The sequence below is a fragment of the Lepisma saccharinum genome, chromosome 22 (assembly GCF_977018435.1).
Source record: "Lepisma saccharinum chromosome 22, izLepSacc3.1, whole genome shotgun sequence".
NCBI classification, from domain to species: domain Eukaryota; kingdom Metazoa; phylum Arthropoda; class Insecta; order Zygentoma; family Lepismatidae; genus Lepisma; species Lepisma saccharinum.
The window spans coordinates 15,503,109-15,526,611 of record NC_139250.1 but is presented as its reverse complement, the minus strand read 5'-3'; the positions used below and the strand labels follow the sequence as shown (position 1 = coordinate 15,526,611).

General features: G+C 40.0%; 1 protein-coding gene across 5 annotated transcripts in view; it reads left to right on the top strand.

The window, feature by feature from the left end:
- The window catches only part of LOC146004744 (uncharacterized), a 632,500-nt gene that overhangs the window by 385,092 nt on the left and 223,905 nt on the right, over positions 1-23,503 (top strand). For all 5 annotated transcript variants that reach the window (XM_083143714.1, XM_083143712.1, XM_083143713.1 and 2 more), the window contains exon 7: positions 5,218-5,359. In XM_083143714.1, the coding sequence (XP_082999840.1) occupies positions 5,218-5,359 (142 nt within the window). The remainder of the gene's footprint in view (positions 1-5,217; positions 5,360-23,503) is intronic.

Genomic DNA, 23,503 nt, shown 5'->3' with positions numbered 1-23,503 from the left:
TTGTGTACTGAGGAAAGTGCGAAGCAAATGAGGAAGCAACAGAGGGAAAATTTGCTTCGGAGCACAAAACTGCCCATGGTTCGTCTCTCTGGAACTAAAGATATGGAAAATTCTTCATTGTTGCCATTCTCTGCCACTGAGGGAAATGAAGAATACAATTCTGAGGAGCCACGTAGGTTTCTGGACACAACCTCCCTCATTTCCGAGCAAATGAAAGACAAGTTTCTTGCTGACGTAGCGAGGGCTACAAGGAATGAGGAGGTGGAAGGAACGAAGAAGTACACTTGTGGACAAAATTAGAGTGAACATTGACTGTCAGTGTCGTGTTATCTAATGAAAGTGTGTTTGTAGTGAACAGAAACTGCGGACAAGTGTTTTGTGTATATTATTATTATTTTTTCTAGGTTACAGAACTTTGATTTTCCTCTCTTCAGGAAGGGGGGACTATGTAATGATGCGATCATTACTGGATCCTTTTTATGTTATAAATTGTGTATGGCTATGTATTCCTGTACTTTTGGGTTCTTGGCCGTTGGGGAGCGGTAAGTTTCCAGTAACGGTTTAGGTCATTAGCGGGGCCTATAAATAGGAAGGGCAGAGGAGCAGTCGGTCTCAGATGTTTGGCGGAGTACAGCAATGTAAGAGGTATCTTTTTCTCTGAGGGGAGCGCCTGGGCGAGCTTTCTTTCCTTATTATGTGAACCGACGGCGGGGATGTTAACTTTCTTTCTTTTAATACACACACTTGCTCTTTTCACATTATTCCAATAGTTTATTTCATGTGGGAAACCGGGTACACAACACACATACCTTCAGCCACCTTTTCTGGTACTGAGGGTTATATTTTTTTTTTACTCGTGGAGCCAGTGGCTACGCGAGTCTACACACTCTCTTCGGGAAGGGGGGACAGGGCACACCGGAATGTAATTTTGTGAATAACGGCCAAGAATTAACTTCTGTAAATATATTATGAATAAACCTATATATATCTAAAAGGAAATGGGCGTTAAGTTGTAATTTGAAGAGGTACGTGTCTATTGCCTAAACTAGCATCCACAGAACTTCAGGTACTGCAAGTTTTGAACCTCGGGACAAGGATTCAAAAATGTATGGTAGTGTATATTGTGTATGTTGCTGAGAATCAGCTTAAAAGCACAAAATATACCGTTACAACCGGCAATCGAGGTTGTGCGCGCAAACTGTCGATTTGTAACGAAACGTCTGCCTAAAGTTTCCTACTACTTGCAGCTGAAGAACGTTTTATCTTCGATCACATCACGAAGACGCTGCAAATTGGAATTTCCCACGCACATAACCTCAGTTCAAAAACGTCGTTCCCTGTCAAGCTGCATTCCTTTCTTCCCCCGAATGTCTACTCAACTTCCAGTTTCATTGAACTTGCTAGCTGTAGCAGCGATATGATTAGTCTGTTCCCGCACATCAAGGGAAACAATGGTGTCATTTGTGTTCAGTCATGAATGAATTTTGTTTATCATCATGTGATTTTCAACATGTGTTTGTGTATGTGCAGTAGTGATTATTTTATTTGTTGGACAGCAAGGAGTTGGACAGCAAGGATATCCTTTAAATACATATAATGAATAAATCACTTGAGATATGCAATTTAGAAATGAAGTGATTTTGTGTTGATGTTTTCTTTTTGGTTGGACAGCTAAGTACTTGTGTATGTGTACACTATATAAAAATGAAGTAGTTTATCAATTTATAACTCTTTTGTATGTTGTTTCCTCTCATGATGAAAAAGTGTGTGCCAATTTTTTTTCCACCGCTGGTATACCGCTGATCTAACATTTTATTTACTGCTCTCCTCAGTTTTTATTTACCATAAATTTGTCTCCCTACTTATATCATATTGGTACTTGGGCCAGTCTCTATCTACCCAGTTTGATTCAAGGCCAGTGTTCTCTTTTCCTGGAAAATCAAGTGTTCCATCCAAAGGGGCCTTCAGTGGCTCGTAAAAGAAAGTTAGAATACAGTTCCAAATAATGCATGCATGAAGTAATTGTATTCTGTGATCATATGCAAACTCAAAATACGTAATATCTAAATGAGAATAATGTATTCTCAGTCATGCAGCCTACGAGTCATTTTCCCTTAGATAAACGCGGAAGTATGTGACAGCTCACGTGGTAACACTCCTTGTTCGTGATTGGAGACGTGGCATGTGTTGATGCATGCAACAGGGCAGCTGTGTGTTAATACCAAAGCATGATAATGAAGGGAATTTGACACTTCTAGGAACACCTGTTCGGTGAATAGCACTTGACAAAGGTGATGCAATCATATGGAAAGAAGGAAACTGTCCAATTGTCCATACAAATGTGGTTTGTAATGTCAGAAGTGTCCCAAGATGGATATTTTAATTGTTGGGATGAAACCTTCAATCAGGACTGCCCCGATGGCCTAGTGGTGGCAGTATCGCCTTGTGGGGTTTTGGGTCTGATCCCCGGTGAAGACACATTGCTACCTACGATGGCCACAAGATCCGGATAACGGACATTATCTGATAACCATTTCGGATGCAACGGATAATCCGGATAGTACAGATTTGATGAAAGGATTTGTAGAAGGTCTGCACAGTGAAGTACGAATATGACTTGTAAAGGAATATGTGGATAGCCCGTAAAACGAATAAACTGTAAAATATCCGTATATCTGATATCCAGACAATTCAGATATGCGGATAATCCAGATATCAGAATATCCTATATTCGGATATTGAAATCCGGATAAAATTTTATCCGGATCCTACATTGCACAGAAACGAAATCACTTTTTGACCTCCCCACTAAAGATCACGGGTCCGAGTCCCGGTCAGGGCATGTATGTTTGCGAGAGCGCCCTATGACGTATTTACTTTCTCCAGACAGACTTTTGTTCTTCCCAACCGTTTATCATTCCTGTTGGGTGTGTTTTAACTAATGTGTTTAAGGCGATGAGGGACAATTTCCCCTAGGTGTTTCTCACTGGGGCAAATGCCGATCACTGTTGCCAACTTCGCTCATTTGAAGCCAGATCTGGATCTTTCGTGCACTCGTTTGACTGTGAACTGTGGCACCCGCTCTCTGCCCCACCATGATGCCACCTCTGCCCCACCGGCCCATAAAGACCAACCTTTGCCATGAGTGTACATTTTGCACGTGACGTGATATTCATATAGAGGCTGCGTCACCCACCCCCTCTTTCCTCCCCAGGTATTTTTATATATAGCGCTGTGACTAAGGTGAAGATGTCAATATTATTATCCAGGAATCCTTTATTTTGGATTTCATATGAACATCATTGGATTATTGAGATGGGCGATGCTGCCAAATCTAGGCGGTGAAAACTAGGAATAAATTGCCATCACTTTAAAGCTAACGGTAATAGCAGCGCCCCCACACCTCTGACACCTAAAATTACCCTAGGAGGCACTTTATGCAGCCTTCGGATCTAGCTCCTTGAAAGTCATCTTTAGCTCTATTAATGGTGAAATGTAGCTCTTTATGCAGATCAGGTTTGGCAACACTGCCAGGATGGCCGTATGAGGCAAGGAGAAATGCATTTGGTTTATGAGACCATTATTTTATTCGTTCTCTCGGGAATATCAAACATCCAATGACGTAGAGAAGTACGTGGACGGAAAAAGGACACCTTGAAATATATCATAGTAGTAGAAAAAGTCGAAACTTTCATTTGATTAGCCGTAACTTGAAGTTGAAGTCGATTTCCCGTAAGGAATACATGGATTTCTGTAAATACTTATTAATCATATTTTTCAAACATCGTGTCTAGCTTACTAATCAACTTGAAAAACAGTTTACACTTGAAACATGGAGAGAAATTCATACTCTCTTGCATACTAAACCCTTTTTTTAAATAGCAGGGCCCAATCCCACGATATTGAAATAAATGCAGAACTAGTGCGTAATTGTCCCTCCTCGCCTTAAGCTTTTTGAGAAGGACGGGTCTCTTCCACTGTCTGTGAGAAGGTTTTTAGCGTACTCCTACCTTTTCAGTATGTTTTTTTTTGTCTTGAACAGGTTCCTTTGCGAGAGAGAGAGAGAGAGAGAGAGAGATTGAAGAAGAGGAGAAAAAGTTCCGCATCTACAGACCATTCCTTGACATTCGCTACGACACTCGGCGGCAAGCAGCCCGGCATCAGCGCTTGTCTTTTCCGGTGAACGGGGTCCGCGACAGTCGCACGCTACAGTCTGTTTTTTCCGCTCTCCCTGCCTTCGCTCTCTTTACATTTCAATTGACGTTGCAGACTGACGCCAGTATAATCCTCCCTCGGAAGTTGTGTTGTGTCGTGTCCGTGTGTTGAAGATTGTGGCTTAATATGGCACCACAAAAGTTAACAATTACAACAAAGGATTTATCTTGTCGAGTGTTACTTCGGAAAGAGGAATTGTGGAGAAGTGCGACGACGTTTTGCAACGAAATTTCCTGGTGTTCCCGTTCCACATAGGACCACTATATTAAACCTCGTAAAAAAATTTAGAGTAACAAGGTCAGTTCTGAATAAAAGTGGAAAGAAAAATGGGGAAATCTAAAAAATAAAGTATACAAAGACAATCAGCACATCACCCGTGAGTTAAAAGAGAGTATTGTACGAGAAATCGGGAGAATTACAGTAGACGAACTTGCACGTGTAATTGCCAATTTTCTTCGGAAATGCCAGGAATGTGAGGGACATTATTTTCAACACCTTCTGTAGTCAAGGTTAGTGCACAATATGAAAACTGTAATTTTAATAGCCGACTTTAGCGACTGTCGCCGACCCGTTCACCGGGAATACAAGCGCTGATGCCGGGCCGCTTGCCGCCGAGTCTCGTAGCGAATGTCAGGGAATGCTTTGTATTTACTTTTGTTCTCTCTCTCTCTATCCTCTCTAAAAAAAGAGAGATAGTTCCTCAAGGATTCTTCTTACACCCCTTTTTAAACTCTAAGGTAAGTGTTTTAGATAAAGGGATATTTCCATGTATATGTTGAAGGGTGCTTATGTGTCGGAGTACCCCAAAATTTTAATTCATTGGTTCATTCATGACTTATCCTCATCGTCGTGGTAAGCCAAAATTAACGTAAATTAACAAAATTACGAGAAGCGATCGCTCAATAGGCGTTAAGAGATTGTGATTGTTTAATTTTTGGACTTCAATATAATTAATGTTGTTTCTCTTTCGATAAATATACCGACTGTGCATTCTATTCGTAGGGACCATCTGTGACGGGTGCTCAGACGAGTGGCGCTACTGGTGCGGATGCTGGAACCAAGATGAAGGACAAAAGTTCCAAGAGGAAGTCAAATCTCAACCGGGCCATGAATGTTGAGGACGTTGCCACCAGCGATTCCCCTGGTAAGTAGATTCTCAGTGACAAAATAATGTTTTCTAATATGTCCCCTTTGGGATACCGATTATGTATTTGCTTCAAGGAACAAGGTACTAGTTAGGAACGAAACATGTGATGGGTCCAACTAACTACCTCTCTAGCCTTCTTAAACCCGAAGGTTTATGGCTGCAACAACACAAGCCTTCCATCTGTCCCTATCCTGGGCAAGATCAATCTTTTCAATCCTTACCGATTTCCTTCAGGTCCTCAACGTTATCCCTCCATCTTCGTCTTCACCTTCTTGAAGGTCCCTTACCATCAGGTTTCCCACCAAGAAGGGAGGGGCAAGGAAGGTATTTTTTTTCAGGGGGCAACGAGGCACATTTACCCCAATAATAGTGTTGTTCCCTCAAAAAACATTGCTGATGAGTATGAATTTATCATACTCATGCAATAATTAACACATATTATTGTGCCTGATATGAAATTATATGTATGAAATATATCATTTTTGGTTGACTTTCATTTTCCAGGAGGGGGGCACGGCCCCCACTGGCCCTCCTTCCGGACGCTCATGCCTGAACATGTGTGGTTGCATCTTTCTTTATAACAAAGGGGAGTAAAATGTGTCGTGCCCTATGCCAGTAGGTTCAAGATAGTATATCCAGTGTAGGGAGAACTTGGGTGAAAAAGGGAAATTTTGTCCCTTGCGTAGGGAAATTGTACCCTCAGATTGTGACAACACTGAGTTGCCGCTTGCTTTGCCCTTCCCATTCTTCCGTCCCCTCTGTGTATGGTGTCGAGTGGAGCGACCTTGTCAGTGTTGCCAAACCGGAGTAGTTAAAAGGAACTATAGCATAAGAAACATGACTCGGTTGCCTTCCCGCCGCAACAGCAGACGGTGTGAGTCCACGTGACAGAGTTATGCCTAACGCTGTATGAATTTCCTAAATTCAAGCGAAAAGCCACTTTGAAGGAGCTAAATTTTCTAACGATCAACAATTGATCATCATGCACCTTGTACGTAAGAAAAAATTAAACTTGCATCAAATTATTTTTGGCGGAGGTGAGGGGAACATACTATTCTGTAACCATATGACAGGATGTGACGTTGACATTTTTAACGCAGTCTACACACGCTATGGTTTGCGAAATTTTAAGATCGGGGAACCTGAAAGCATTTTGTCGGAAGCACCCTTATATTTTGCGTAGTTTTCTGGGCATTTAATGGTCCCATTATATACGTTGGAATTTCATAATGAGCTGGGCTTACCCACTTCTAGCAGATCTTACACTTTTGCATTTGTGCTGCCACCTGGAATGGTTGTTGGGAAGGGGAACTAATTCACACACACTTTATGAAAATTGTCCACTGTTTGGGGAACTTTTAAAAAATAACTCAAAATAATGCAGTTTCCTGAAATGGTCAATCTTTCAACTTGCACTCGCGCACACACACGCACACATATAAAACACGAAAACGAACACTCATACATACACAGCAGTATGAGGATGAAACAGACTGTGATCGTAGCATGCTACCAACGCAGTAGTCACAGGATCGTGTACCGTGTAAGAATGTTTATGCAGTTGATTGATTGATTGCAGTGGCGGCGATTGGGTTCCAAAACTAGGGGGGGCAAGGTTCCTAAAGTGGGGGGAGCAAGGACAGTTTACTTTGCCTTGGTAGATAAGGTTTAGCATAGTGCGGGGGTAAAAGTGGCAAAAAGTGGGGGAAACTGCCCTCTCGCCCCTCTAATCTCCGCCACTGTCATCGAGATAGATACTTTTCTTCAGTAATTTCCTCTGCTTACTTATATTCTATTCCGCCATGCACGAAAACATAAAATGACAAACGAGGACCATCGATTTGATGTGTGTGAGTTATGCAATACAGTTCAAGATTAACTGGGGGAGTACGCGCTCCTTATCCTCCAATCTAATGACGCCCTTTCATAATTGATTCTTATTTTATTGGCCGTACTAGCAGGATTACAACTACCATTTGCACTGAATCGCATAAATATTAGGATTTACTGAGTGGATGAAAAATGAGGGATAATGGCGATTGTGTAAATTGTGCACTTTGTGATAATTACGTCAAAAAGTAAGGAAATTTCGTGTAACAATTCACCGTGACTTGAATGTCTAAGCGGGGAATTTGAAATTTTTCCTGCAATTTCGGTATTTTTCATGAAATTTCTCTTCTTTCTTTTAATTATCTAAAACTCGGCATGAATTTCAGAGGGAAATTTCCCTCCATGTTGCAAAACTGCCTCCAATCCCTCCCTCCCCCGAAATTCAGGTCTAAGATATTGGGATGTGAACCTGATGTATAAAATACCAGTGCAGTATCCTACATATACATTTAGGATTTTTTCTGAATTACTGGGGGGGGCGCAGTAACGCAGGAACGTTTTTCATTTATATATTTATTGAATAACAAAAAAGGAGTTTTATCCAATTAACAAGAAGTAAAGTTCCTGATTAATATTGTATGGATATTGTCATTAGTAGTGTGCATAATCTTTGGAACCCTTCAAAGTCGTATGAGCCAAATTCCTTGCCTTCCAATAAGTTCAGCGGAAATAACCATCGATTATATAACGAATGCTAAATAATTATATTTTGATTATTTACTTTTACTACGTACTTGGTAAGTCTTTGGGGGGGGGGGGGGGTCAGGGACCCCCTGGACTCCCCTAAATACGTCCATGATACATACCTACGTATAATGTGAAGCCATGGGAAATATTATATTTTAGAACAGCACACAAGAATGACCTGTTATTTAATGCAAAATTTGCACAAATATTTTTTCTTTGTTTTTCTTAGAATTTATAGTTTCTTTTAAAACAAATTTTAAAACCAGATAACAATTCTGAAATATATAAAGCTCGGGACCTAGTTTTGGACTTATTTTGATTTAACGGAACGGAAAATCAGGAGTTCTAAATGTGAACATTTCAAACAAAGACACACACATTCATTTTAATGCAGGTTGAGATTAAAGGGGGTGAGGAATAATCATCTCCCACCAACTGGATATAGAAACCACATTATTGAATATATCATACTTATAGAGTTCCACTTCAGTTCAGTTCATTCTAATTTCAGTTCATTCTAATTTTAGTCTCATAGCTGTGCATAAAAATATATTTTAACAATTTATGGCAGATGTGTACCACATCCATTTCCTTTTAGAAGCCATGTAATATTTGGTATTTTCTCAGACATCTGTAGAACGTTGTATTAATTTTTTTTAAAAAAAGTAACCTGAGATGGTTACCGATCAATTCGTAATGTAACAGAAAACATCAAGAGACTTTGTGAAAACAATGATGAATTTGAATTACCTGATGATATTTGGGATTCATAATTTTAAATAAAAAAATAATGTGATCAACATTTTTTTATCTGAAATAAAAATAAAACAGACTGCTTCTTTTCACAGTTAAGTTGCTATGTTACAACAATGTAACATTGACAACATCCATTATATATCGGATTCTTTTTGTTTAAAAAATGGCTAACCATTGTTATAACTGTATCTTTAGTCAAAATGAAAATAAATGTCTGATGTTCTCCTGAAACGTCACAAAGAAAAACTGTTTTCTTATGCTTGTAATAACCGTAAACTACAGGAAAATAATTCGTAAGAAGTCTAACTTTGAAATATGTGTGAAACATTTGACAAAGCATTTATTTCTTATATAATTAATTGTACCTAATGGCACTCTGAAAGTACTATCATTACGTATACAAACTGAAATCCTTCAGATCTCAAAGGAAGCAAGGAAAGCCATACGCTCAAAAATTTTCATTTCTTTTCAATCTTAGGTGGACAATATGAAGAGGCGGCCAAGGTTTCTATTCATATATATTGGTATTAAATGCAGGTGCATGCGTGTGTTTTAGGGTGAGATGTCAAATTCTCGTTTATGTGAAAAGGTAAACTTTAATGAAATCAAAAGCATGTGCGCGTCACGTAAACAACGATTGTCTACATTCTACGTGTAGACTATGTAAACTAGGTAATCAACGTAGATAACATGGCGCTCGGCGTTCTCCGTGAAGTATTCCACTGTCCAGAAATAAGTGTTATTTATTTACGTTCAACCAATTCACTACGTATTAATTGAACTCTCAGAAAGACTTGTCGCGACACACCCAAAGAAATGCGATGTCCGTAGTAGAATGACAAGATGTGTATTAGTTCTATTTCCACCATTTCACATGTGGAAATTTCATATGTGGAAAAATCTGCTTTAAAGACACATACACTTTCCTATGCAGTAATAAGACAAAAACTCTTTTTAGCCTTCCCTTTTGTCAGTGTAAAATATAATGTCAATTTTCACTATGGCTGGCATTTGTTTTTCTTTCGGTAGTCCCTTTTCCCCAAACTTTGATTACGTCGGATGGTCTTAAGTTGGTTATAGGCCCAGATTATAGACATGTTTGAAGAAAAAAATACTTTCTCTTTCAAAGAGCACTGAGATTTCCTTCTTCCCTGTTGTTTGCATTGTCTACAGTAGACTATGTAAACTATAATCCCCAATGTAATCGTCGTGTAGATTACGCGTAGACAACGCATGTAGACGTAAACTTATAGTCTACGGCACATCACTGGAGTTGAAGATTTTCGCATCTACAAAGAAAATCCAAAACACATTCCCACCTCGCTGGCCTCCGTGGCGGAAGGGTTAGCATACCGCGCTCTGACGCCAGAGATCTCAGGTTCGAATCCCGGCCTGGGCATGGGTGTTATTTGTGAGTGTCCATCAATTCCATCATATCATCACTCATCCTCATCTTTGCGATTAGCCAAAAGTGGCAGAAATGCGAATTAAAATAAACCTAATAAATCAACCAAACATTCCCATCTCACTCAAAGACCTTGTGAATCAAATCCAAATCTATCAATAGAACCTGCAGTGAGTCTCATTTATCTCGTGCATTCATCTGACTAATGTAATTTTCTTACAGTTTGACTTTAGAGTTTAACTTAAAATGGCGTTGTGTTTGTGTTGCATTCGATATCAAAATTAGATCTTATTTATTTATTTATTTATTACTAAACACAACAGGCGAATGCCCAATTACAGTGTTCTACATTTCTTATTTATCTTTACACTCAGTATTTAAGATCTTGGTTTTGGTTTTGAGTTGGTGTTTTAAGTCCACTTTATGCACAGTAAGGCTAATCGGGACTGGACCTACAGTTTAAAGTGGGATCCGAACCACTTGTGCCTCCACCGGGTATCGAACCCGGGACCCCTTGATTACAAGGCAATGACGCTACCACTGCGCCATGGGGGAGGCCCCAGTATTTAAGATCTTTACCACCATGTACAATATATATAAGATACTGATATAATATATTATAAATTACATAAAATATGGAAATAAAATAAACAAGGATAAATCAAGGATAGAAGTTATTTACATTAAAGAAATATATTAATTATGTGTGTAATAAATGACCTGTAAATAATTGACACACTAGAAAGTACGTACATATATGTAATTGAGTATAAACTACGAAAGAAATATATATTTACAAATATTGCGTTTATGTTTACATTGTTGACATTTATTCTTCCATTCCTTGAATAACATTTTTGAATGTTCCAATAGGCATGTGAAATATGTATAATTTTGGTTCCCTTTCGGAACATCTGTTGTACAGTTCACACATTCTCCTGATAGGTGATTTATTTATAATGTTCGATCTTCTGTTACTACAGTAAAAGAGGCCCCCTTTGGATCGTGTCTTGGAGATAGGAACACGTATGTGTATTTGTTCTAGAAGATGTTGCACTTGAATATTAAAAATAGCTTATTTTTTTAACAGTAGAACCTTGCATCCCCTTCTGTTAAATTGAAAGAGGGGTACGGATTTAGGGGTACAGTACCGCCCTTCAAAAATTTGGGGGGTACCCCCCCGTTCCTGAGCCACTATGGACGCGTCACCCTCCCCCCTTACAATCCATAATGGCTGTTAGATTTGGAGCATTTCGAGATTTTAGGCTAACAAAAGGACCAGATCTGGAGCAAAACAGGTCAGTTAGCAACACTGGACCGCATGCATCAGCAACGGAAGAATTTGTCGCGGGCAAGCGTTGCGCGCGCACATCTCCCCTCGCCTGTTTCCTCTCGCAAGCCGTGCGTGAATTCCTTCTGGTCTGCGTGCGGTTGAGTTGCAGCTTCAAAGAAGAGAGTTATTGTTTTGTTATCTTTTGTGCAGTGCTAGTGAGTGTTGTTTGTGCTCGAAGGTAGAATGTAGTGCACATTTAGTTTATGTTTGGTTTGTGTTAACTCGTAGGCGTCTTTCGAAGTTGCAAATTAAAGCTTTAAGATCGGTATCTTTTCTTCCAACATGGCCGAGAGCGGAACGCAGGGCGTGATACAGGATCTTATTCAAAAACCATTTCGTTTTCGATCTCTCGCAGAAAAGCATGAAGTAGTTATAAGAGGTAGACCTTGCCCTCCACTATCCAGCCTGTATAGGAAACACAAGGACAAGAAACAATCGTATGTAAGACATTTTCAATCCTCGCATTACAAGCTTACTAAATGGTTGGCAGGTTGTGACGTTAAACAGCGGCTGTATTGTTGGCCATGTTTATTGTTTAGTGTTGATAAGACGAGTGTTTGGATTATGGAGGGATTTTCCAATTTGAATGTGCTTACAGTAACTATGCAAAGGCATGAAAAAACTCTTAATCATATTAGAGCATGTTTAGAGCTTTCTGGATTCGAGCGAGCAAGAGTTGATCCTCGGTTAGAGCAACAAAGGCAATTGCGTGTAAAGGCTCATAACGAGGCCGTAACAGAAAACAGGGAGATATTAAAGAGGCTGATAGACTGTGTATGCTTCTTGGCAAAACAGGAGTTACCATTCAGAGGCTACAATGAGTCTGGTGATTCCATAAACAGGGGAAATTACATAGAATTGCTAAATCTTATTAGCGGATATGACGTCATGCTTGCTAATCACCTGAAAGAAAGTACAGTTTTCCGTGCGACATCCACTAGTATTCGGAATGATCTTATAAATTCAATCTCAAAAGTTCTTATGAATGCAGTAAAAAAGGAGGTTTCAACTTCTCGGTATGTTTCAGTCATTCTAGATGAAACGTCAGACTCAGTCAATAAGTCACAGTTATCAACCTGCCTCAGATATGTAAATGATAAAGGGGAGGCACAAGAAGTATTCATAGGTTTTACTGACGTTAGTGCAGATCGTTCAACAGAAGCATTGTGCAAGCACATTGTTCAAGTGGCAAAAGACTTCAATTTTGAACCAAAATTGGTCGCTTGGGCTTGTGATGGAGCAACAGTTGGTTCAGGCCAAGTAACCGAACTAGAGAAACAAGTACAGGAAAAATATCCACACGCCACTTTCACTCACTGCTGCAGCCATGTTATGAATTCGATTTTACAACAGTCTCTATGCTCCATTAAAGAATGCCGCTTGTTTTTTAAAACTTTAACCGGCATATGTACATTTTTTGCAACGTCTTCAAAGCGAACCCGTGCACTTAAACAGTTCATGGAAATAAAGGTACCTGGAGGTGTACCCACGCAGTGGAACTTTGGTTCACAACTTGTTAACACGGTGCACAGGATGAGAAATGAATTGATTATGTTTTTTGATGACATTGTAGAGAACTGTGACGACTGGAGCCCCGTCAGTGTATCACAGGCACATGGGTTCATTAAATTTTTGTCCGAGCACAAGACCTATATTCTTCTTGAGGTTTTTGCAAGGATATTTCGTCACTCTGATATGCTTTCTGATGCACTACAGCAGAGAACCCCTGATATTACTTACTGTCGTCAAGAGATTGCAACACTTCTACACACGCTTGCTGCCCAACGACATGATTTTGAAACACTATGGGATAAGGTCAATTCACAAGAGAGAAATAAATTCTCTACAGATATAACATGTATTGATAAATGTGAAATCGTGCAATTGTACCATGAGATTATTGATAACATATCCAATCAAATAACCGAAAGATTTGGTTCGGTTACTAAGCTCGAATTCATGGCTCTTCTGAGCGAAGAAAAATTTCATGTCTATCAGATTAGCTTTCCTGACATTTTGTTAAGTAACCTTAACGACGGCGCATACTGCAAACTATTTGACTATGCAAAACTGAAGAACGAATTGATTATCCTGTATTCCTCACCTGAGTTTGAAAATAAATCTGTACACGATCTGTTACCATACATGAACGCCAACAAGATTTATAATGTTATGAGTGAAACTTACAAGTTGGCTACACTAATCCTGTCAATACCAGCTTCAACTGCAACACTGGAACGACCTTTTTCAACATTGGGAAGAATTAATAATTACGTCAGAGCATCCCAGCCGCAAGGAAAATTAAGTGCACTTAGTTTATTAACCATTGAGAAAGAACTGCTTATGAAAATTAAAGCATTGCCCTCATTTTATGAGGATGTTATTAGTGAATTTACCACTCAAAACGGAAGGGAAGAGTTCACATTTAAAGATTATTAATCCTAACAAATGCGGTCTAAGTATTGTTCCTGAATCTCTTAACTGAATCGTAGGCCTATACTGTAATCTTATATGCACAAACCAAACTAAACTGAATTGTGAATCTCCAGTGTAAATACAAACTGTATATAAATATCAAGTGATTGTAATTGTATGAAGACTTCCGCTCCAGACGTTAAAACTGGTGAGTTTTTAATTTTTGTTATCTACATTTTAATATTTTATATTCTGTGCAATATTTAGTAGCTTTAATGATGTTATGTGCCTCCCCGCTGGCGTGCTGGTGGTAGCGTCATTGCTTTGTAATCAAGGGGTCCCGAGTTCGATACTCGGTGGAGACACAGTGGTTCGAATCCCACTTTAAACTCTAGATCTAGTTCCGATTAGCCTTAATGTGCATAAAGTGGACTTCAAACCCCACCAAATCAATCAATCAATCAAATCTAATTTTATTATGCAAATATAATGAAGTATCGAATATATGTAATGCAATGTGCCATTAAAATAGATTTTTTTAAACATTTGGTGATAATAGCCCTTTATGAAAATCCAGGATACACCACTTGCCTTCAGACCGGGGGAAGAGGGTGAGAAGCAATTGCCCCCTCTGGATTGTGCTTGCCAATTTTTTTATCTTCGTTTGTTTGAGTTTTTGAGTCCACTTTATGCACAGATAGGCTAATCGGGCATGAACCCACAGTTTACAGTGAGATCCGAACCATTATCTGTCTCGACGGGATATCGAACTCGAAACCCCTTGATTACCACTACGCCATCGGTGAGGTCTTGACTCTTTCGGGGGGGGGGACTATTTACGCATATTTTATATACTGTCCCGGTGCTTCAAGGGCTGTTACAATAATTTTACAGTCACTGGAAAGTTTTAAATGTCCTACTGCTTAAGACTTTCATATTTCTTGCAATAGCACTTAATTTCGTGGAGACATCCTTTCCCCTTTTTTACAGTTTCTTACCCTTGGTCGAGCCGTACATTTGGCAACAGCAACTCGTAAAGGACAGACCACTCAGTGGCGGGAACTCTACCACGTTAAACCTTCTATAGCCAGCCTACATAAGTGAGCAACTTAAGCAGGTGGCTACTCACATGGAATTCCTTAAATTCCGGGAATTGTGCGTGAATTATTGGCTCCGAGAATTCTGCGTGAATTTCTCTCCATAGACGTGCAAAATTGCAACTTTTATTAATCCAAATCCTATTGAATTTATGCATATTTATAAATATCCTGAAGCAAGTTTTTGACAGTTTAGCTTTAATTTTTGTCCAGGAAGGAATAGCAAGGTGCGTGGAAAATAAAACTGAATTCTCTCAATCCGTTTACTTTGTTGTGTTTTTTGCAGAACAATCTATCTGACAGGCGGAAGATTATTACAAGACAAGGTATATTGAAATTGACTAGGTAAATTTGAGTTTGAAATTCTTATACAAATAACAATTTTTCATTGATTACTATAACGTTTGTGACTTGTGTTTGTAAATGTATTTCGAGTCTTGAGTATGAAATGGCAAATGTAAACTCCTCACCTCAACTTATATATATATATACATACGAGGGTGGATCATTAAGTATCGCAAATTTTTTTTAAAAAAAGAAGTTTAATAGGTAAGACAACATAAATTATACACATTGAAACCACATCTTTTAGCTACATTTCGACATAGGAGCCAAGTCTTTCAACACATTTTTTCCCATCGTGGCACTAGTTTTCATATACCATGTTCTTAGAACTCCGTCAATTGGGAATACAGCCATCTGCCTACAACCGATTGCACTTCTTCATCGGAATTTGAGCGTTGTCCACCTAGGAATTTCTTCATTGGGCCAAACAGATGGAAGTCTGAAATGTTGAACCGAACTGACAAGGTTCTGAGATGGATTCGCCGGTCGTTGAGAATTGCCTGCTCAATGGCTGTAACATTCCGTTCCGTTGCAGCTGTTACTGGTCGCCCGAAACGTGACGAGTCAACAAGGTTCACACGGCCTCCTTGAAAGAATGTGCACCACCTGGAGATGTTGCTACTGTCCAAACAGTCTTTCCCATACACGCCCAACATTTCCCTGAGAATTTCACTAGGGTTTTGTCCTTTCGCCCACAAAAAACGAACTACAGCTCTTTGCTTTTCAGACGCTGACGACAATAACATGCGCGCCATCTTTGTTAAGTAGTTCACGCTTCTGCCGCAAGAGTTATACTTGATCGAACAAATGCCGTCTCTAGCGCGAACTTCAAACTATACATCTGTAAAATGTAAACGTCCCAGCCACAATAACATCGCGGGAAAAAATTGTTGTGCGATACTTAATGATCCACCCTCGTATATATACCATTTAATTGAATTAGAATTATAATTTTTGGATACATTGGAATCCCACAGACCCTTAATATTGTTAATATATTTGTGTGTGGGTGGTGAGAGGCGGGTAATATGGTAAGGTCTTGAAGTAAGGGAAAACATATGTTTTTACAGTGGGATCCATGAGTATTACAGTGCAAATTGTCCATCACCATGTTCGTGCACTTTATTTGACCCAATAAAAGCTTCAAGAATTTTTAACTTCTGCACCAGCATACATAAAAATCCATCGCTTAAAATTAATGAAAATAGCCATGGACAATTTGCACGATAATTCTCGTGGATCCCACTGTACCCTTGAATTTTTTAAAAGTTCGCCTTAAAAATCGGGAATTTTACTTGAATGTGCCACCCTAGGTGAGGCATTCTCACCACAAGATGAGAATAGTCAGTATGATTTGTTAGTAATTAAAGAAAAAAGTTGCCATGGGAGTGGTACAGTGTTCCTGGCTGTAGATTAGGAATTTTTCGTTGCTCCATGAACGATGTCGGCTCATAAGAATTATGATCATTTGTTGTATGCACCTTTCCTTCATACCGGTTCCGCCCGTGGACTCCACCCTTCACCTGCTTGCCGGGAAGTCTTGTCCACGTGGGACGATCAAGCAGCCTCGCCTAACGAGGGCAGCCTCTTAGCATAATTTGTGGGTAATTGCCCCCCGTCAACTTTCCCTTTGTCAGGAATAAATGTTTTGTTTTGGATAACGGTGCCATTTTTTCCCCATTCAACAGGAGGTAGAACGTTATGAATGTAAGGTCCGCTTTAAACGTTATCATTTCCCTGAACATTTTTTCCAGCGCATGCTTCCAAAAATCTTTACATGGGAAGCATTTCACGTAAAATTTCGGTAAGCTTTTGCGATCACAATGTATAATATATACAGCACGAAAGGCACGTCGAGTTACACCATCTATGATGAGTGCACGGTGTTTACAATTGAAATAACTAAAATATTCTTCCATATGTGTACAGTAAACGCTATAAAGCATGTATTTAAGCAGTGCCATTGATTTGTATCCTAAAACCATTTAATAGGGAACCTTATTCCTCTCGGGTGAATAGTTATCGTGTTTTAAAAATCTGAAGTGATACATTGTTTACATCTCACGCGGCCGCCATTACAACTGCACTCGTGACCTAGAGGTTGCTTCTGATTGGTTAGGCTACGAAAATAGAGTCTGTTCTATCCTTGAGAAATGCCATGAAATATGCCATGGCATCTGAAATGCCATAAGATTTTTCACTTTACACGGTTTACCTCACTCATTAGACTATAACTTATGCTAAAATGCGTATGCCTTCTAGAGCATTCCCTGACATTCGCTACGAGACTCGGCGGCAAGCGGCCCGGCGTCAGAGCTTCATATCGTTATGAAAAACTAAATATGCTGACCAAGGCAGTAATTTATTTTATTAAAAACATAAACTAACGTAACGTTTACGTTAGTTTATGTTTTTAATAAAATAAATTACTGCCTTGGTCAGCATATTTAGTTTTTCATAATCATGGAAACAAGGCTTAATGGTGTTATAACTTCATATCGTGTACTAACCTTGACTACAGAAGGCGTTGGAAATGATGTCCCTCTGCTGCAACACATTCCTGGCATCTCCGAAGGAAATTGGCATTTACACGTGCAAGTTCGTCTACTGTAATTCTCCCGATTACTCGTACAATACTCTCTTTTAACTCACGGATGGTGTGCGGATTGTCTTTGTATACTTTATTTTTTAGATTTCCCCATAAATAAAAATCGCAGGCTGACAAATCGGGGGACATGGAGGGTTTTTGAAACACCCGTTTCTTGTGAGAGCCAGCGGATAGATTTCCGAGGAGACTGTTCTAACCTTTGTTTTTCTGATCCTGTTACACTAAACTTTGTTACGAGGTTTAATATAGTGGTCCTATGTGGAACGGGAACACCAGGAAATTTCTTTGCAAAACGTCGTCGCACTTCTCCATAATTCCTCTTTCACTAACACTCGACAAGATAAATCTTTTGTTGAAATGTGCACTTTTGTGGTGCCATATTAAGCCACAATCTTCAACACACGGACACGACACAACACAACTTCCGAGGGAGGATTATACTGGCGTCAGTCTGCAACGTCAACAGAAAGGGAAAGAGAGCGAAAAAAACCGACTGTAGCGAGCGACTGTCGCAGACCCCTTCATCGGGAAAGACAATCGCTGACGGTGGGCCGCTTGCCGCCGAGTCTCGTAGCGAATGTCAGGGAATGCTCTGTACTTGCGTTTGGTTTTCGCCATGACTCCATTGAGCTTATTACGGTCAAGTACTTCTTGTTTCACGTGATCGGGAACACATTGTTAAGAAGACCCACCAGTTGATCAGTTTCATCCTCAGAAATATGTAAATATATGGTTGGAAAATTACCATGCTGTAAATGTAGAAACAGCAGCAGAAAAAACTTTAATGCTCAATGTAATTACTGCTGTCTTCACAGTATTTTTTTCATTTTTAGTGTTATTCAGTCATTCATTGTTTTCTGCCCAGAGGCAGGCCTTTCCTTGCAACCTCAATGCTGTTCGATGTTTAGTGTTATTTTCAGTATAATTGAGGTTATTAGAGGGAGATTATTTCCATAACATCTTTGGCTGTTATACATTTGAAGCTGCGAAACGAGTCACAACTCTCGTAGCAGCCAATCAACGAAGCGAGCCACTGACGTCATCTCAACCCAGAACCTATCGCTAAGGCCCCTGCTCAGGCTGTACACGCCCACTAGGCTCGCTAGACAGACTCGCGTAGTCCGCTGGAGATGTTCCGAAAGTAATTCGACTCTAACAGTATACAATCTGACAATTCACAAAACCAGTATCAACAAGAAGAAATATACAATCACATGCTGTACAAGATACTAATGTTGCTTTATGTTTAAATGCAATTATTATAGTGGAACCACAAGCAAAGAGACCTGCGCAGACCCGCGACTCCTGTACACCACTCCAGCGAGGAGGGGAGGGGGAGAGTGGACCATGCAGTGGCGCAACCACAGGGGGCAGGGGGCATTGCCCCCAAACCTTGGACTGAAATGAGTTCTAGGGGGGACAAGGGGGGGGGCAAACATTGACAGCCAAGTGAACCTGCAGGGGGCAATTACCGCCCACAACTTCAAATCTTATGCAAATAAAAATACTTTTCGTAAAATTTTCTTGTTCGCTTACCTTCTTTTCTTAGTCTTATCAAGTTCAGAACCATAGATAGCTAGGGAACGGCGGGAGTCGGCCCTGGGCACCGAAAGATCTAAATGAAAATAAGTTGTAAGATTTATTTATTTATTTTTTGTTTAAGGTCCACTTTACGCACAGAAAGGCTAATTGGGACTGGACCTACAGTTTAAAGTGGTATCCGAACCACTGTGCCATGTGCTTCCACCGGGTATCGTACCTGGGACCCCTCGATCACAAGGCAACGATGTTAGAAGCTCGCGCACGTTCGGAAGTTCTCTGGCGTTTCTAATGCGCAGCGTCGTTTCGAGTCTAACACTCCGCACGGAGGTTCCCGGGAGAGGGGAAGTGAGTGGGCGCGAATGTCAGAGCCAATCAGCACCAAGTGCCTCGGCACATGCGCGTACGATCATCAGCTGTTCTGCTAGAATGCTTGTAACAGCGAGAGTTGGAGAGGGACAAAGTAGAATACTAGTAATACAGCAGTGCATTTAAAGATAACAAATCATTTGTAATCCAGTATGAGACGTATGCGAAAATGAATATCTTAACGAGAATAAATAATTAGTAAAAGGTGGAAACTTACGTGGTGGAACTGGAACAGATGTGTGATGGCGACATTGCGGCTCTTTAATTCAATCTTTCGATGTCGCTTATGGAGGAATCTTCTGCTTCGGAGTCACTGGAACTATCACTGCATATTTCACTGTCACTACTGCTACTGTTGCTGTTAACCCTGATAGTGAGGCGCTCTATTTCAGGCTCCAACAAACCTTCAGTTTTGATATAATATTGTTCAACATCTTGCACATGACGGCAGACATCACTCCATTCTTTCGCCCCAATCTCCGAAAATCTTCTTTTGCACAGCTCCCACACATCAATTAATTTGAAAGTGACATTGTGTTGTCCAACCCATTGTTTTACGTTGCCCCATATCTTCTCAATGCTGTTCAAATCTGGATGATAAGGTGGTAAACGTAGGACCGTGTGACCATATTCAGCTAGAATTTGATCTAAAACGAACTTTTTGGCTTTGCCCTTATGCAACTTTATGAGTTCGTAGAGTTCAGTTTTATACATACCATCACCGAAGGGAATATTATTTTGTAACAACCAGTTTTGCATGTCTTGTTTCCTACTATTTGAGGTTGGGCATTTCTCGTACTGAACATTGTGGTAAGAAGCATTGTCTATTACTAAAACAGAGGTAGGTGGCAAATTGGGTAGGAGCATTTCTTTAACCCAGCGAATGTAATTCTCAGAATTCATTTCTCTGTGGTAATCTCCGGTTGCTTGATTCGATTTGAAAATCAACAACGCGTTGGGAATGAAACCTTTTTCACTGCCGGCATGTACGATAATGAGACGCTGTCCCTTTGAAATAGGCACTTTCATACCTTTTACACTATCATCGCACCATGCTTTGGGATTTGCGTGCGAACTATGTATGTACGTTTCATCACTGTATATTATCGGTCGCCCTTCCCGACGAAATCTGGTAATGGCTCTCAAGTAAGCTATACGTGTATTGCGTATGTCACTTCTTTCAATGAGCAACCGTCTGTTGCTTTGAACCTTTTTCCAGCGAAACCCCAGTTTTCGAAATATTTTTCTTAAGCTAGATGATTGACCTTCATATCCAATATCTTGGCGCAATTTCAGCAACACGGATTTCAAGGTAGGAATTCTCTTTTCCTGAATATAAAATTCATTAATTGTTCTTCGCACTACACAGAGATCAAATTCGTCCAAATTTGTGCACCGTCGCGGTCGGTTCTGATTTCTGCGCGGTGTACCATAACTGGTTGATGTGCCTTCTTCCACCTTTTCCATTTCTTTTTTTACAGATTTTATAATTTTCAAAGACACGCCGGTAGCAGCAGAAACACGTTCATATACTTTCTTTAGTGGAATGGTACATCCATTTTCATCGGCTTCCCTTTGCATGAATTGCAGCACGTTTGCCACAACTTCCCGTGTTTGCCCACGAATCGTCCTGCGGAAAACCTTAGAATGAACGGGAGGCATGTTTCCCTTGAAACGAACGAAGAAACGAATGTGAAATTAACAGCACCCGCGTGAAGATAAACAACCGATTTCCAACTTGTTTCTGCCTGGACGCCCACGACAACAATATTCTGACTCATGCTTTTCTCCTCTCCCCTCCCCTACCTCGCGCCAGCTCGAACCTTTGCTGAGGCTCGTTGACCAGCTTTCATCCATACGCCAGAGAACTTCCGAAAGTGCGCGAGCTCTACCACTGCACCATCGGGGAGGCACAAAAGTTGTAAAAGAGAGAATGCATTGGCGTCCCTTGAAATTATTTGCGCCCTATTAAATCAATATTGATCACAGCCTGCAAAAGCAGTGGATCCAAAAATTTTCTTGTTCGCTTCGCTCGCAACGTATCTTTGTTCTCTGTAATGCATTGTAGATATCCAAACAGAGAAATAAGACTTGTCTTAATTGATTTTGTTTTAAATGCATGAACAATTGTTTTGAGAAAAGGGAGCGTGCACATTTGAGAGACAAGTTATGTAATTTTTGCTGTTGGTTTATTGTGAGATGGATGATGGATTTATTTAATATATGTTGTATATAATATGTATTAAAGAAACTTTGAATACGTACACAATTTAGTGTCCACGTCGCTTCATGTTGCATATGTGTGAAACATATATCATGCATGAATGTTATAAATGTTAATGTAAAAAAGAATTATATTTGGAATGGATTTTCTGTCTTTCGAAAATAGTTTGTGTTCTTGTTTTCCATTATTAATGTGAAATTGAACGTGTTGAAAAAATAATTCAAATCGTTTGTTCGAACACAAATGCTTTAGCATCAACTTCTACCTCTTTTTGCATAATTTACGAGGGTAATAACGTATTATTTGATACAAACTACTAGTACTACCGCTACTACTACTACTACTAAAATAATAATAATGTTGGTCCCGCGTTCGAATCCCGGCTTTGGCATGGATGTTTGTGAGTGTCAATTTAATCATATCATCACTCATCCCCATCTGCGCAAATTAGCCAAAAGTGGCACAAAAAGCGAAGTAAAATAAAGCAAATCGATGATAATAATAATAATAATGTTATAATAACATTATTAGTATTATTATTTTTAGCATTATTAAAATTATTATTATTGGTATGTTTATTTTGGTACTTGCGTCCCCCAGACAAAAATTCGTGGTTGCGCCTCTGGGACCATGGTTCCTTATGGCTCGAGCGGAACGGAAGAAGGGAAAGCTGCGCGGGGACTTTTCGTCCAAGGTTTTCTTCCTTGTGGTCGCTCTATAAGATACCCGTTTCAATTTTGAAGGTGCCTACTCTGTTGTCACATGCTACTTTCGTGTCAATCATGAGTATATAATTAGGCCTCCTCGATGCCGCAGTGGTAGCGTCTCCTTGAAATGAAGAGGTCCCGGGTTCGATTCCGGTGGAGGTATTTAATCATCATCATCATCATTCATTTCAAGGAGACGCTACCACTGCGGCATCGAGGAGGCCTAATTATATACTCAACTCCATTTATGCACAGTAAGGCTAACGGGACTGGACCTACAGTTTAAAGTGGGACCCGAACCACTATGTGCTCCCCCCCTTGTTCGCCACCACTGAGTGGGGGCCACGTTTCCATTAACTCTAGATTATGTTTGCATTATTATGCATTACATAATCTAGAGTTAATGGAAACGTGGCCCCCACTCAGTGGTGGCGAACAAGGGGGGGGGGAGCAGCTGCTCCCCGCTTTTCGCCACCCCGAAACTTTGGCTATATCCTTTGAAAATTTTGGGACTACATCACTGCAAATAGCCTATGTGCAGACTAGGGATGACCAACTCCGGATAAAATTTTATCTGGATATCGGATAATTTTCTATCCGGGTTTCAAATATCCGATATTCGGATTATCCGAAATGTCCGGAAATATGATTGTGTGCATTATCCGGCCAGTTGTATCGTTTATCCGTTTTAAAGGGTATCAACATATCCTTTTTGCTTCATTTTCACATTTCACTGTACGTATTTTCCACAAATCGTTCATCAAAA